A 13,786-nucleotide genomic window follows, 5' to 3' on the forward strand; every position below is an offset into this window, starting at 1 on the left:
ACGACAAGGAATAGGTATGACTATGATGACTCTCGATCTGGCCCGGCACAGCACAACCGGAGGAGAGACCTGACAGAGAGACGTATGTGTGTATGTAGGTAGGTATGTTACAGGTGAGGCTCTGTGTGAAGGACGCTGCAGCTTGTCGAAGTTGGTCAATTGACAAGGAGGTAACGAATATCTCTCATCAAGCCATTCACCGTAGCTGCGGCGAGGACGAAGAGTACGTCCCCTAATGCGCAACCAACCAAATAAGAAACAGAGATGTGATTGAGATTTTGGACTGCCCTTGGATGTGAAAGGTGAAGAGAGAAAGTGGTTGGGAGAGGGGCTCTGTAAAGGGAAATGGATGTACAGGTCGCAGTTGGAGTAAGGTAGGTAGGTAGCAGCAGGAGGTAGACCCCTGCATAAGCCAAGTCAAGTCACCTTTTACGGTAAGATGTTGAAATCACGACACCTCAGTTTTTTTTCTTTTCTTTTCTTTCTTTTTTTTTTTTTTGGCGGTGTCAGCGGGAGTACACTTTCAAGTCGATAAACTGGAAACCATTCTCGGTTTTCTGTCTATTGCCGGAGAGCCAAGCCCTGCCTACAGTGTGTACCTGCTTTGGGAGAAACTTACTGGGGTGGTCGAGCATTACATGGATGATAGTTAGACGCTATCTGAGGGTGGGACAAAGAGATACTACAAGGTATGCTTCACGGGAACTTTGTCCACGGCCAATTGGCAACAGAGACGGAGGATCTACGGAGTACATACATACAAGCATGGCTTTCACTATCAGGCACTAGTCAAGCTTGAGGGGATTCTACTAGGGATGACGATGACAGAGCACCCTCGACCGCTTCTTGCAGAGTAGGTGATTAACTCACAGCTGACAGAGTTGAAAGATGGCGTTCTTTATATATCCTAGTTGGTATCTGTAGATCCTAGAGGATGCATTGGTGTAGTAGCTATGGACACCAATCAGTTGAGCGCTGCTTCATTTGTGCCTTCTGTGTGCATGCTGTAAGCAGAACGGCAACAGATACCTTACATACCTAGGTAGTCATGTTGCCTGTCCGTCACCATACAAAGACGTTGAATATCCCACATGGAAGCTGAAGGACTTGCTCAATCTTCCTCCTCCGACCCCGCTGAGTGAAAAAGGTTGGGATAGACTTGGAGAAAGCTAAGTTTGGAACGATCCGTCGTGGTTCTATTCTTAGACTCATCCCTCAGCTTCTATTGGCTGACAAGGATTGACTATGCGGGTTGAGTGTGGATGCCGGCGCTTAATGGGCGTCCCTCGCTGCCTGTCACATTTCTCTGCTTCTATGAAACTCTCGAGACCCATGACCGGAAAGACGTTTGCACGGCTGGATCGAACTGCTGCATGAGATCCATGTGCAGGGGGGCTTCATGCTGTGGGCTGATGTTGACTTTTGATCGCTAAACTGAATACTCCTTACAGACTGCAGAGTGTCATTGGAATCCCCGGGGACCAAGTTATCCGAAGAGAACAGAATAACAACGCAAAAGACGGTCAACAAATAAAGTTTCAACTGCCATGCGCCGTTTAAGAACAAAGATATGCTTGATGGAGTTGATTCCATAGGTAGGTAACCAATGTCACCGATCAAATAGCTTATAAATCTAAGCTGGGGTGAAACTTGGAATGTTCTGTTTCTATGAATAGATCGACCAAGAGGTGGTATAGGTAGAAGTACAGATCTAGCTGACTTATCCATCACTCTTGAGATCACACCTAATCTGTCAAGGGGAGGCAACAAAACTTGGGACCTCTATCGAGTGATGAAAAGTCTTAGGTAAACTGAGCACAATTACACATATACTGAATAGACCTTAGATGAGATATTCTTGGCACCTTGGTTCAGTCAAAAGCTTTCGTGCGCCATGAACTCCGTCCGTATGCCGATCACAAAAGTATGTACCCTTGTCCAAGCTGGCATGAGGCATGATCATAATGTGACGACCATACTTAAGCCCAGTTGCTGCTCTCAATCTCTATCCAGTTGCCTATGGGGTTTCTCAGATAACTCTTGGCCGCCCGCACGAAATCCTTCATGAGATCGTTCGTATCCAACAGTGGAAGCTATCGAACTTGATGGGCGTGTGCCTTTTTCTCTACAGCCGATACTCTGTATTGGCTGAGCCAGCTTTTTGACACAAAGCTAACCGATGCTTCAAGTCCTTTTGTTGAGTGTTGTCTCCTTGGGTCAATTGGGATGTCATTCGCAAGCAAGCAAGGCACTTGTGATCCTAGGGGCCTAATCTTGGTGGGAAAGCTTCACCAGTTGACATAGTGGAACGAGAGGGTACGGATACGGATCTTCGATTTCTCGTTGGTTTCCATATAGAAATCTTCGATATCCTTTCCCCGTTATAGGAAGAATATTCTTACCGAGGCTGAAGAGAAGATTGTTTTGGTTATCGATAAAAAATGACGAGGCTGGGTCTTGCTCTGAAATGAGCCCCACTTGAAGCTAGCTCTAGGACACTGGAAAAAGGTGGGGGCACAAGGCTCGAGTAAAATTCTAGAGGATTCTTCTCCAACAAACTCTCCTCTCCTTTCAACTCTTCATATTCTGCTCTTCTCTCTCTGCCTTTCCTTTGCTACCTATTTATTGACATTTTGACAACTGCTCACTCTCTTTCCTTTCAACATCTTCTCTACACCTCCTTCACTAAACTGTAAGTACATGCGTCACTTTTTTACACCAATTGTCGCATCTTTCATGATGAGATATCCAGCTGGCACCAGTCATAGAGTGACTTGTACTCCCTTCATTGATGACCAACATGCTGTGGTCTAAGACCATTTCTGATTCCAATTGCGGCCCTTGTCTTTCATATTCACCTCGATCAACATCTGTTTGGAGTTTCAGCTAACAGATTCAAAGTCATCTAGTACACCCCCTTTGACCGACTTCACAATGGTTCTACACAACCCCAACAACTGGCACTGGGTCAACAAGGACGTCTCAGCATGGGCCAGATCCTACTTTGACGAGAGCCTCACCAAGGTTCAGGCCGAGGAGGGTGAGGTCAAGGCCAAGATTGATAAGATCCAGAGCATGGATGGTGATGTCGATGTTAGCCAACGCAAGGGCAAGGTAATTACCATCTTTGACGTCAAGCTGGTGCTCCAATATTCTGGTAAGGGAATGCGGTGACTTTGGCTGCAGACATGACAACTAACCATTCAGGATCTGCTCCCGGTGAGGATGATGTTTCTGGTACCATTACTGTGCCTGAGATCGCCCACGACACGGAAGAAGACGAGTACGTGGTACGTAAAACCTCCCCTGCTCTTTCGCCTTCCGTGTTGCCGTAGAATAAACCTCGCTAAGAACCCTCGTAGTTCGACGTAGACATCTTTGCCGAGTCCAAGGAAAAGCAACCCGTGAAGGACCTCGTCCGATCAAAGATCGTGCCCCAGCTGCGTCAGGAATTCCAGAAGCTTGCCGGCGCCCTCATTGCCGAGCATGGCAAGGATATCCAGCATGCCCCCGGCTCGAACCCCTCGAGCGGTTTCTCGACTCCCAAGATTCACCCTCAGAGCTCCACCCCTAAGCCTGCTGCCACTTCCAGCACTCAAAGTAAGACCGGCGGTGTCGTAAACACCACTACCGTGACAGACAACGAAGAGTTCCGAACTACTGCTGAAGAGCTGTACCAAACCTTTGTCGACCCTCAACGAATCGCTGCTTTCACACGTTCTCCCCCCAAGGTCTTCGATGGCGCCAAGGTTGGTGGAAAGTTTGAGCTGTTCGGCGGCAATGTGTCTGGCGAGTATCTCGAGCTCGAGGAGCCTAAGAAGATCACCCAGAGCTGGCGACTGAACCAGTGGCCTGCCGGTCACTTCTCCAAGCTGCACATCGAGTTTGACCAGAACGACGTCGACCACGTTACTGTTATGCGAGTCAAGTGGGAGGGTGTTCCTATCGGCCAAGAGGACGTTACCAAGCGCAACTGGCTCGAGTACTACGTCAAGAGCATCAAGCAGACTTTCGGGTAAGTTTCAGTGATGGCTTTTCTTGCTCAATTATACTGACCATGAGGGCGTAGCTTCGGCACCATTTTGTAAGCATGCTACAAGACCAAGGAGTCGTGGAGTTGGGGTACATACAAGGATAATACGCTCTCTAGATGAGGGTAGTGACGGGGGGTTGTATAGTCGCTGCTGTGGCGGAGGAGGGCGAGGGCCGTCTTGGGTGATCTGCACAAGACCTAGAAGCGTGTGGTTACGATATCATGAGAGACGTAAAGTAAAGTAAAGCAAAGCAAAGCAAAGTAAAATGAAATAATGCATCAATGGTTAAGAGCCATATTTTGTCATAAGTTATCTGGAGTATGTCTAATACCTCGCATATTCGCGTAGTGCCTCTCGTATCAAACTCATTGTCCCGTTCGTCCTTTATTCTTTGTTTCCTCCGAGTCACTCTGCTGTCCATCAAATGATACACTGGGTTTAAACATGGCATCTTTTTCTACCCCCTTTCGCGTTCAAAGCCGTAGCTTGCCCATATCAGGTCCTGCCACTTTGTATCCAGACTCCAAGCCAGTCACTTTATTAGACAGAGCTATTGTCTTGGTCCAGCCAGGGAGACAATGCTGGGGGACCAAGCCATATACGGTATATTCCAATCATAATGAAAAGCAACCAGGGATAATAAAGACGACGGCAGTACTGATGTCCCGTTGTTCTTGTTTTCTCTCCATCCAAGGTAGAAAGGATACTTAGCATCACAGAATGATTCTTGAGGAGCTAAAACTCTTTCTTCCCCAAAAGGCAAGAAATTAGGCTTCAGGCTCTCCAAGTCTAGCAGTTTTGTTATTTTGATAGATGCCATGACTGCTTTGATGATTGCACTAAGACCGTTCAGAAGGGTGGTATCTGGGCTCTTGACCAAAGCATCTAGCCAAACGCCGTACTGTGTGACATTAGGTCCGAGATGTTAAAGCGCTCTGTGGCTGTTATGTTGCCTCAGGATGGCATCACAGCAGCGATGGACTTTTCGAAAGTGTTATTGCTGAAGGAAAGGGGCGGAAGAGCCGCCTGCGGCAAAAACCTGCAGTTCTGGTCTCGAACGTATCTCCTAACTTCAGCGGCTGCGAGCCCCATCTTGTATAAGGACCGATGCTCTACTGGTATTCTTCGCGTTTCTGAAGATTTGATTGGTTTCTTTGCCTATTGGGTCTGAAGACTTCCAAACTCAATGGGTCGATACTCAACCAGGGCTCTTTGGGGCGGATGAAACCAGTTGGTGCTGGTCGTCTCCATTCGATGCCAGTGACCCGGGTCTTCGGCAGTATAAAAATCACCTTTACCCACTGAGTCATTGGCTACTAAAACTACTTCTCGAGTATGAAGCGTTCCAACGTCGCCAGGGTAGAACTGATCAGCTCTGCTGGCTGATAATTTATTGGTATGGCTGTAGCCAAGCTATTGGGTGGCAGGGACATATTTGGAGCATAGGGAGGCTCCTGACCTGACTGAAGCGAGTAAAGGCCCGGATGATATCATAAAGCGGAAAGTCATTGATCCATGGCTCGGGGAGCCGTTCTTCACTGCCGAAAGCTCGCTCTTGATAAATCCGACTAATCGTGGGTGAAAGTTCTTCTTGGTCCAGTCGTCCGGGCTTACAATAGCAAACTTGTAGCCCACAGACGCAATGATACTCATAATCAAATAAAAATATCGCAAAGTGATAAAGGGGGATACCCTGTGAAGCCATAGACGACTGGTGCTCGTGGTTGAGAGCTGAGATACCGAGCATAGTCAAGGCCATTGTTGTGTTGAGCCTGTCAACTAGCCCATATATCAAATAGATGAACATATGCTTCTGTGAAGCCACAAGTTAACAGAGCAAATGCAACGCCAACAATAGCTATCCAGGGCAGACATCCATGTGCTCAGCCCTGGATATCCATGGAGAGGGACTATCAAGCTCTGAAGATAGAAAACCATTTTGGCGGACACGGCAGACACACCAGGTGAGAGCGTTCGACTCAAGGTTGTGCATAACCAGATGTCTCCTTTGACTACATCGTTCTGCAAAGCTAGAGCACGTTTCAGACTTTCAATGTCAGCAAGCTCGGCATACTAGAACCGTGTTGCAATGATCTGGATTGAAGATTCCCGGTTCTTGAATTCCCACGGGTAATTCCTGAAGGTTGCACGTTTTGCAGTTCAATCAATACCATTCTAATAAAATGCAGTTTTCGCATCATATTCCGTCTCTTCTCGTGAATCTAAAGCTTGGTTTTATCTTGACGTATGTGAACGACAGGTCGTAACTCTTGTAGATGTCATATCTATGATCCAATCCTCTATGCATCAAGCTTGAGTCGGTCAAGCATGGCGTCGATCTTGCCTTGTAGGATCTGGTAGTTGATAGCGTCTGAAACAAACTCATCCTCTGCTTCCGCTCCGTCTAAAGTCCTCGCGGCACCTCCGCCATTGGCTTGCCCATTGTTGTCTTTCTTAACTGCGTGCTTTGTACTAGCAGGACCACCGTCTGCGGCATCTGTCGAGATCTCAGCTTGTTGTGCCACCGCAGCAGCCAATTCTGCATTGGTCTCTCCCTCCTCATCCATCATGTCTTCCAGACCTGCATCCTCAAAGCGATATCTGAATCGATCATCAAGGTAATACCGAATATCGTCCAGCAATTCAATAGTATCTGTCTCTTCTCGAACTGTGATCCGTTGGGCAGACTCTGCAATGAGAGCTTGGAAGTCTTCCTCATCTATGTAGTCCTCTAGGCGATATGCGAGATAACGCGCAGCGAACTCTTCTAATCGCTGGACACGAAGATCCCATGCTGCGTGTATAACGTCGTATATGTTGACGGGTTCCATCTCTATTTGTTCGTCCTCTCCACCCGTGTCGCCATTTCTTTGCGCCTCACCATGAGTGCGGTCTACCAGCACATTGGAGGTGCCGCTACCAAGCGTGCTGATGGTCAGAGCAGCTTTACTCTTAAGATTATCGAGGAACAGCATATCTGCAGCATATAATAGGTCCAAAGCGTGCTCGAGGGGACAGTTAACAGCCTCGGTGTAGAGGTAAGTAAGGATGATTTCAAGGACTGCGGGCGTGCAGTCGATGGTGATGACTCGGAGATGTTCGTCTCGTTTGGACTCAACGAAATCGCCCGAAAACATCTTCTCAAAGTATTCGCTGCGAATGAGCATTGCCTTATGAGCGGGATAAAGGACTGATTTGCGCTTGATGACTGATTCTTGATCTCCGGCTGGGCCAATCGGTATAGTAGGGCGGTCTATTGTTGGCGTTGTCTGACCAGACTTTTCATCCTCAATATCGATGGGTTCGTCAGCGCGAAGGATGACATCTGCAAACATTGAGTTGTCATATTTCCACTTGATATCTTTCACTTGGTCCGTGTCAACAACCATTTTGAGACCGAGAACATTTAGTTTGAAGAAACTTTCGAACTGTCCTCGGGCCCGGTCAACTTCAGATTGATACCGTTGGCGAGCAAGTCTCCTATCTCCGCCTGCGAGAATAGTCTCCCATAGAGACTCAACCTCGAGCTGCTTGCTGACCTTGTCTAGCCCCTTGAATACTTCTTCTTCGGAGTCAGCACCACCCACAGGCGCGATATCACGAGGAACTTCGCCCAAGTAGAGATATCTCAGGACAATGATGAAAGACTGCACAGGCACAGCGTTGGCGAGTTTCCAGGTGGTGGTATCTGGGACAGCAGCAAGTTTAGAACGGAAATAAGGTGACCGTGCTATGAGGATGAATTTATGAAGATCAAAATAACGGGACCCTGAGACAAGGGTGATATCTGTTGTCTTGGGACTTGTACGGCCAAGAAGAGTTGAGATGTGAGTTGACCAGTAGACATAAGGATCTGAGGACTTGGAGAAGTCATATTGAAGGAGAAGGTTGCGGATGCGATCATTGAGGGCATTGTAGATGCATCGTTCCCCTTGGAAAGTATTTCGTTCCGCTAGGGCGCCTGGAGAGTGTTAGTGGATGACTGAATGTCTAGACTTGTAAGTGCCAGGTTGGCAAGACATTTGTTTATGATGAAACTACAATAGTGACTGATTGTATAAGTGCAAACCTACCAGATTCTAATAACAGCCGAACAAGCTCATAGTGTCCGCATAGACTTGCCTGCTTGTGTCAGTTCTAAGCTCTGGTGACTTATATGTACCACAACACTTACAATGATGAGAGGGGTGTAATCGAAACGATCCTTGCCATTGATGTTCACACCCTGGCTGATGAGCTCTTGACATCTCTTCAGGTCGCCATGTCGACACGCCAAGAGGAACTCATTGAACTCGGGGCTCTCGTCAAGAGGATTCTCCTCGAGAAGAACGCCACTCTCGATGAGCCGAGTCTCTTCGCCAAGCTTTCCCTCGAGTTCGAATTTGCGGAGAACCATGGTTGAGTGAGATTATCAGGGTAAAGCCAGAGAAAGGACAGTCTTTTTTAAGTGGTCTATAAGTATGCAAAGAAGTTTATTTTTGTTATTGCTTTATCTCCGAAACCCGCCCGCTCGTTTCTAGTTCATGATTATCAAAGCATGGGGATCCCCCTCCAAGAAAAAAGTCGCCATCATCACTGCGGGCTGAGATCAGCCAATGACGAGCTACATTTCTTTCACATCGAGGTTATCACGGGATCACGTGCCTGATATGGTCATCGTTCTATCGCGATATCAAACATGGCTTACATGCATAACATCTAAGCCCGCTTCCTCCGAGCATTGCCTTGTTGTTGACAATCATTCTTTGAGGTTGGAATCTGGCGTATGTACTTTACTTGTTCCTTTTCATGTTCTTTCAATTTTCTGTTTCTTAGTCTTACTTGATGGTCTTTTTTCCAGTCAAATTAGCAAAATGAAGCCTTGATTCAGTGCCACCACCCACATTCTCCTGCCAAGCTTCTCACTTAGCTGGCAAATTTGGTTCTTACATTCTTCGGCCTTCACTCTTTGTGCAAATCGAAAACATGAGTCCCCTAAAGAAACTCATTCTTCTGATCCTCTTTATCTCTTTTATGGTGTTTGTAGCCTTTTTTGGCCGAATACCTGCTCTGAGGTTCGTCTTGCATTTGTCTCTTGTTTACCTAACTTGAAGATATTGACTCGGGATAGACGAACGCCTATAGCCGCACTGCATAGGTTAATATGGATCCATATACCCAATCTGATCGCTAGGGTAGATCAGGTACTCACTGGAGGGAGAATATCGAGCTATCTGTCCCGGTTCAGTAACATGATGCTACATGAGCGACACTGGACTGTTGTGGTGAGTTGTCTTGCTATCCCTTTTGAGGCGGCAGCATAATAACAGTTCAGATTTTCTTCATGCTCATTATGGTTGTGGGCGAGTATATGTTTCTTCCTCAAGCGTGGCCAAAGATTGGATCTTTCACGAAACTCATTGTCGTGGTCACCGTGTTTCTACCCTACCTATTTCTCTACCTGGCATGTGCTGCTGATCCAGGCTACATCACACCTGAAAATCACGCCTATTACATGTCGCTCTATCCCTACGACCACACACTTTTCCACCCGGGGCACATGTGTCGTACGTGCAAGTTTCTTAAGCCTGCTCGTTCCAAGCACTGCAGCCTATGCAAACGTTGTGTTGCCAAGGCTGACCATCACTGCGTCTTCATAAACTCATGTGTTGGCTACGGAAACCAGCACTGGTTCATATTGCTACTGATCTCTACTGCATTTCTGTGCACATATGGTGGCTTTCTTGGATTGTCTATTATTACGGTACGAGTTCAGAGGTACGCCCCTGGCTGGTCTGTATGGAAACCTCGAGGTATGACAGTCAGTCAATATTTGGCTGGTTGGGGTTGGGGCATTCAAGACAACGTCAATATGGGGGCCTCATCCCTCCTTGCAGCTCTGACGTCTCCATTGGTTTGGGGGCTACTTCTATACACACTTTATCTCGTTTACTGTGGTACTACGACAAACGAAACCCTCAAATGGTCGGATTGGAAAGAAGATATGCGTGATGGTTTTGCATTTCGTCGCTCGATGCCAATAAATCGCCAGAAGAACGAACGAGCTGAGCCTCGCTTCACGCGCTGGCCAGTCGAGGTCCAACAGATTATCGTCACTACTCAGGATGGACAGCCCCCAAACGATGAGCTTCGATATCCTGGAGAAGGCGAATGGGAGAGAGTTTGGAACTTGAGCGATGTCGAGAACTTATACGACATGGGACTATGGGATAATTTGGTCGATATATTTGTCCGTGACTATGGATTTGGGAACAAAAATGACGAACCCAATGCCGAGAGATGGCGCAGGCGGTGATAATCTGTCTAGGAGAGGAAGAAAACTCGAGACCTTGATCCTAAATGACAAAAAGACTTAGGTAACTTTATATAAACTTAGAATATCTACACTAAGTTTAAAAAATATTTTACTGGGTTTATTTTGGCACCCTATATGAAGGTCTTGTGTTTTCTTGCTCCCCGAGGTCTGTATATAGAGCGAGTGAGCCGGACGCTGTAGTTAGGTGATCTGCAGGCTGACTGCAGGAGCCCAACCCGCTCTTTAGTACTCAACAGTCTTGATAGACTGCTGCAGCAGGGGAGGAAGCTCCTCCTGCTTGACAAGTCCCATGCGCACACAGTCGCCCCAGAAGAACATGACCCGATCCTGGGCGTAGCTCAAGTAATCGAACTCATCGGGGTTCAGCAGGTCTTCTTCCTTGATGGTTTCGTCGAGACCTGGGATCTTGGCCTGCACGATGCCCCACGCGATCCAGTGAGCATGATTGGCCGGGCGCCACTGTCGTGTCTCCTCCAACAACTCTCGCACGCGCTGGTCGCTCCGTTCGTCGTTGGCCCGTTCCGCGGCGCTCCATCCTCCAGGTGGTACTCGCGCATCAAGCATGAACTCGACGATGGAGCTTGAGCTGCTGGCAGGGGGGTTGGAAGGTGTCGCAAGTGGCGTAGACATACCGCTCGACACGTTGCTATCAGATGGCGCCAGTCGAGGGGTGGAGTTGCTGCCTTGGAACCGGGGACGGTGATCGACATATGCTTTGATGAAACGGCGCTGCTCATCCGGGGTGGGATATCGTCGCACATCGCACGCCCAGGGCACTGTAGCATCATGGTAGTTGTATGTCCATTCGTTGAAGTGGTTGGCAAACTCGAGACCACGGGTATTAGGGCCCGCATATTCAAAGTCAATGACGATGAGTTGCTTGTGTTTGTTCGCAGCCTGAAGCAGGGGTGACTTTTCGTCATCCGGGCGTATGCGGAGGATATTTCCATATTGCGTCTGGGAATTTGTTAATGAAGAACTTTAAGGCGTATTGTCATGAACTTACATCACTATGGGCAAAGACGAGACTGTCCTTGATCTCTCGTTGGCCTCCCTTGTAGAAACTGTTGAGATGGACTCTGTACTTGGTCATCATGTCCCTGAACTGAGGCCATGGAGTGCCACACACATAACCTCTCGACTTCCAGGCATGTACCACGGAGTCGCGCCGACCGTTTTGAGCTTGAGCTTCTTTCTCGTACTCATTATCAAGGTAAGTTGCGATTCGCTCGACATTATCGAGCCATTGATCCCAACTCTTCCAAGTTGCTGGTCCGCCCTCCCTCTCATGCGGGAGCAAATCAATACCATCGTGAAGCTCTCTCATTCGCTTGGCAATCTGACGGGACATGTCGGCATCTCGAAGGTCCGCCGGTGTAAGCGTAATAGAGTCAAAGTACTGCTCGAAACGACCATTCTTGAATGTCCCCAACAGGCGAGGACCGATCTTTTTGCGTGCCAGCCTCTGCAAGACTGACAGTTCGTTGTCTCGGTCAATGAGATGCTCGACCTGTGGTCCATAGATGCGTAGAAGAACCTTTTTGGGTTTTCTTTTGCCCTCGGCCTCATCGATTTCCTTCGGTGGCGTGACGACGTAGACAGCGTTAGTTAAGGCACCACTAAGCCTCTCAACGGAGATCTTATCGCCGCCACCGAGGGGAATACGCCTCCATCCCTTGAGTCGCAACGTATGGGCGATGCGGATGATTTCGTTCTTGAAGCTAAGCCAGCATTCCTTCTCCTTATCAGCCTTGGTATCGGCATCGGCTAGATCCTGCTCTTCATCATCCGCGGCTCCACCTCCGTAGCTCATCGTCTTAGAGTTGTCAAGCCAGACATCGCAGCTGGGTACAATGGCGTCCCCATCGGCATATTCAGTGTCGGAAGAAAGGCCACGAAGTGAGGACCGAGATGGGACCTTGCGGTGCTTAGGGCGGGACACTCTAGGGGTCAGATGAGGCAGAGAGTTGAGGCCCATGTGGGATAAGGATTCTTCCAGGATACGCTGAAGTCGATCAAAAGAGATATCGCTTGAGTCAGAGTCGAGAGAATCGGAGCGAGGTCGTCCATTACTGCCTTGTGCGGGTGCTTGAGCCGGTTGAGGTTCTGGCACAGCCTCCGCAACACTTTCTCCCTTCGTGTCCTTAGTTGGCGATTTGGACTTGCGCCTGCGGTGCGTTTTCTTTGACTTCCTCGCGAGTGCCTTGGCCCGTTCATGCTCTAACCAATCTCCGACCTGCGCGAGTAGTTTCTCACTATAATACTGACCACGGTGACCGTGGCTATGGCCATGGTGGTGAGAAGACGGGTTCGAAGTAGGCGGTGTCTCTTCAGGCCGGCTGCCAGAAGGACTGTCGCTAAAGGAAGACCTAGAGGAATTGTTGGGAAGAGGAGAGGGCAGAGGTTTACCACTCAGGCGTCGTCTCAGGTTGGTAGGGAATTGCTTGGTAGGCTGGGAGTCATCCTCGAGAGTTTGAATTTCGGATTCGGGCTCGGCAATCTGGACAGCTGTGGTATATAAGCATTGATTCATTTCGGTTGGAATTTCTGGTAACAAAACGCAAGAGTTGTATGGAGGACAAGATGCACAGCAGAGGAGATATATCCCGGCATGATCAGACATAATCGAGGGAGCGAAGCTACAATTTGTGTGTGTTCAGGTATAGCATTCTTGTATTTGAACCCACGTCACAGCTCGTGATGCACCCAGTGATTTCTCCCTCATCCGACATATATTTTGAGGACGTACCTTTGAGGGAGCCGCTCGAGGGACACGGGCGATCAACGTCATCTTCATTTTTGAGGGCAGAGCGCAATGGCTGCTGCTGGGCAGACAAGCCGTTGATCGTGGGGCTCGGCACCGCAGACATGGCGAGGGGAGGAGGTTTTGCTTTCTGAGGAGGAGTTTTGAGTTGTCCAAGAGAGTCACAAAATATATGATGAATATTTTGCGCAGTAGAGAAAGTGTAGTAGGGAAGTGAGGGTGAGTCGCGGTGTGAGAAGAGAGAAAGAGGGCCAAGGAGACGGGAGGAGAGTTGGTACCTAGGTAGAGAATTGAGGCGTAGGTACGGGTATGGATACAGATGCAAGATCCCCCTCTCTCCCAAAAGTAGAAAAGCGGCCCAAGGGTCACTGGCTCTGGGCTCTCGCTTGCGGCTGGGGTAGACGCAGAGGGGGTGCGCTTAGCAGAACAAGGGACTTGGGGTGTAGAAACGACTTATTGGTATTGGCTGGTTTGAGAGCTGAAGCGTTTGATTGAAGTTTAAAATGACATGGTTATCGTCAAACAAAAAGATAAAGGGTCTCTAGAGAATAGGTAAACTACTAATAAAGATAAGTGGTGAGTTGACAAGATAGAACTTGATAGAACCTCGAGATAAGAGAGTGATACCAATTATATAAGAGGAAGGTTCACCAAGGAAAATAGTCCACATGA

The 13,786-nt window shown here is 48.3% G+C and overlaps 5 protein-coding genes across 5 annotated transcripts; 2 read left to right on the forward strand and 3 right to left on the reverse strand.

Moving 5' to 3' along the window:
• Nucleotides 1–2,934: 2,934 nt before the first annotated feature.
• Nucleotides 2,935–4,088, forward strand: FPRO_03117 (uncharacterized protein; the record flags this gene model as incomplete). Its single annotated transcript, XM_031226707.1, has 4 exons — nt 2,935–3,157; nt 3,208–3,290; nt 3,363–4,015; nt 4,070–4,088. 4 exons carry the CDS (start codon nt 2,935–2,937, stop codon nt 4,086–4,088), a joined length of 978 nt encoding a protein of 325 aa, XP_031077216.1.
• Nucleotides 4,089–5,447: 1,359 nt separating this feature from the next.
• On the reverse strand, nt 5,448–5,793 carry FPRO_03116 (uncharacterized protein; the record flags this gene model as incomplete). Its single annotated transcript, XM_031226708.1, has 2 exons — nt 5,448–5,602; nt 5,649–5,793. 2 exons carry the CDS (start codon nt 5,791–5,793, stop codon nt 5,448–5,450), a joined length of 300 nt encoding a protein of 99 aa, XP_031077217.1.
• A 541-nt stretch (nt 5,794–6,334) lies between these two features.
• Nucleotides 6,335–8,430, reverse strand: FPRO_03115 (uncharacterized protein; the record flags this gene model as incomplete). The annotated part of the gene is made up of 3 exons (XM_031226709.1): nt 6,335–7,995; nt 8,108–8,156; nt 8,209–8,430. The coding sequence occupies 3 exons, from the start codon at nt 8,428–8,430 to the stop codon at nt 6,335–6,337; spliced, it is 1,932 nt and encodes a 643-aa protein (XP_031077218.1).
• A 569-nt stretch (nt 8,431–8,999) lies between these two features.
• FPRO_03114 (uncharacterized protein) lies at nt 9,000–10,329 on the forward strand (the record flags this gene model as incomplete). Its single annotated transcript, XM_031226710.1, has 4 exons — nt 9,000–9,088; nt 9,145–9,171; nt 9,262–9,298; nt 9,349–10,329. The coding sequence occupies 4 exons, from the start codon at nt 9,000–9,002 to the stop codon at nt 10,327–10,329; spliced, it is 1,134 nt and encodes a 377-aa protein (XP_031077219.1).
• A 243-nt stretch (nt 10,330–10,572) lies between these two features.
• Nucleotides 10,573–13,220, reverse strand: FPRO_03113 (uncharacterized protein; the record flags this gene model as incomplete). Its single annotated transcript, XM_031226711.1, has 3 exons — nt 10,573–11,307; nt 11,357–12,858; nt 13,100–13,220. The coding sequence occupies 3 exons, from the start codon at nt 13,218–13,220 to the stop codon at nt 10,573–10,575; spliced, it is 2,358 nt and encodes a 785-aa protein (XP_031077220.1).
• Between the last annotated feature and the right edge of the window lie 566 nt (nt 13,221–13,786).

Source organism: Fusarium proliferatum (assembly GCF_900067095.1).
Source record: "Fusarium proliferatum ET1 genome assembly, contig: FPRO_scaffold002, whole genome shotgun sequence".
NCBI classification, from domain to species: domain Eukaryota; kingdom Fungi; phylum Ascomycota; class Sordariomycetes; order Hypocreales; family Nectriaceae; genus Fusarium; species Fusarium proliferatum.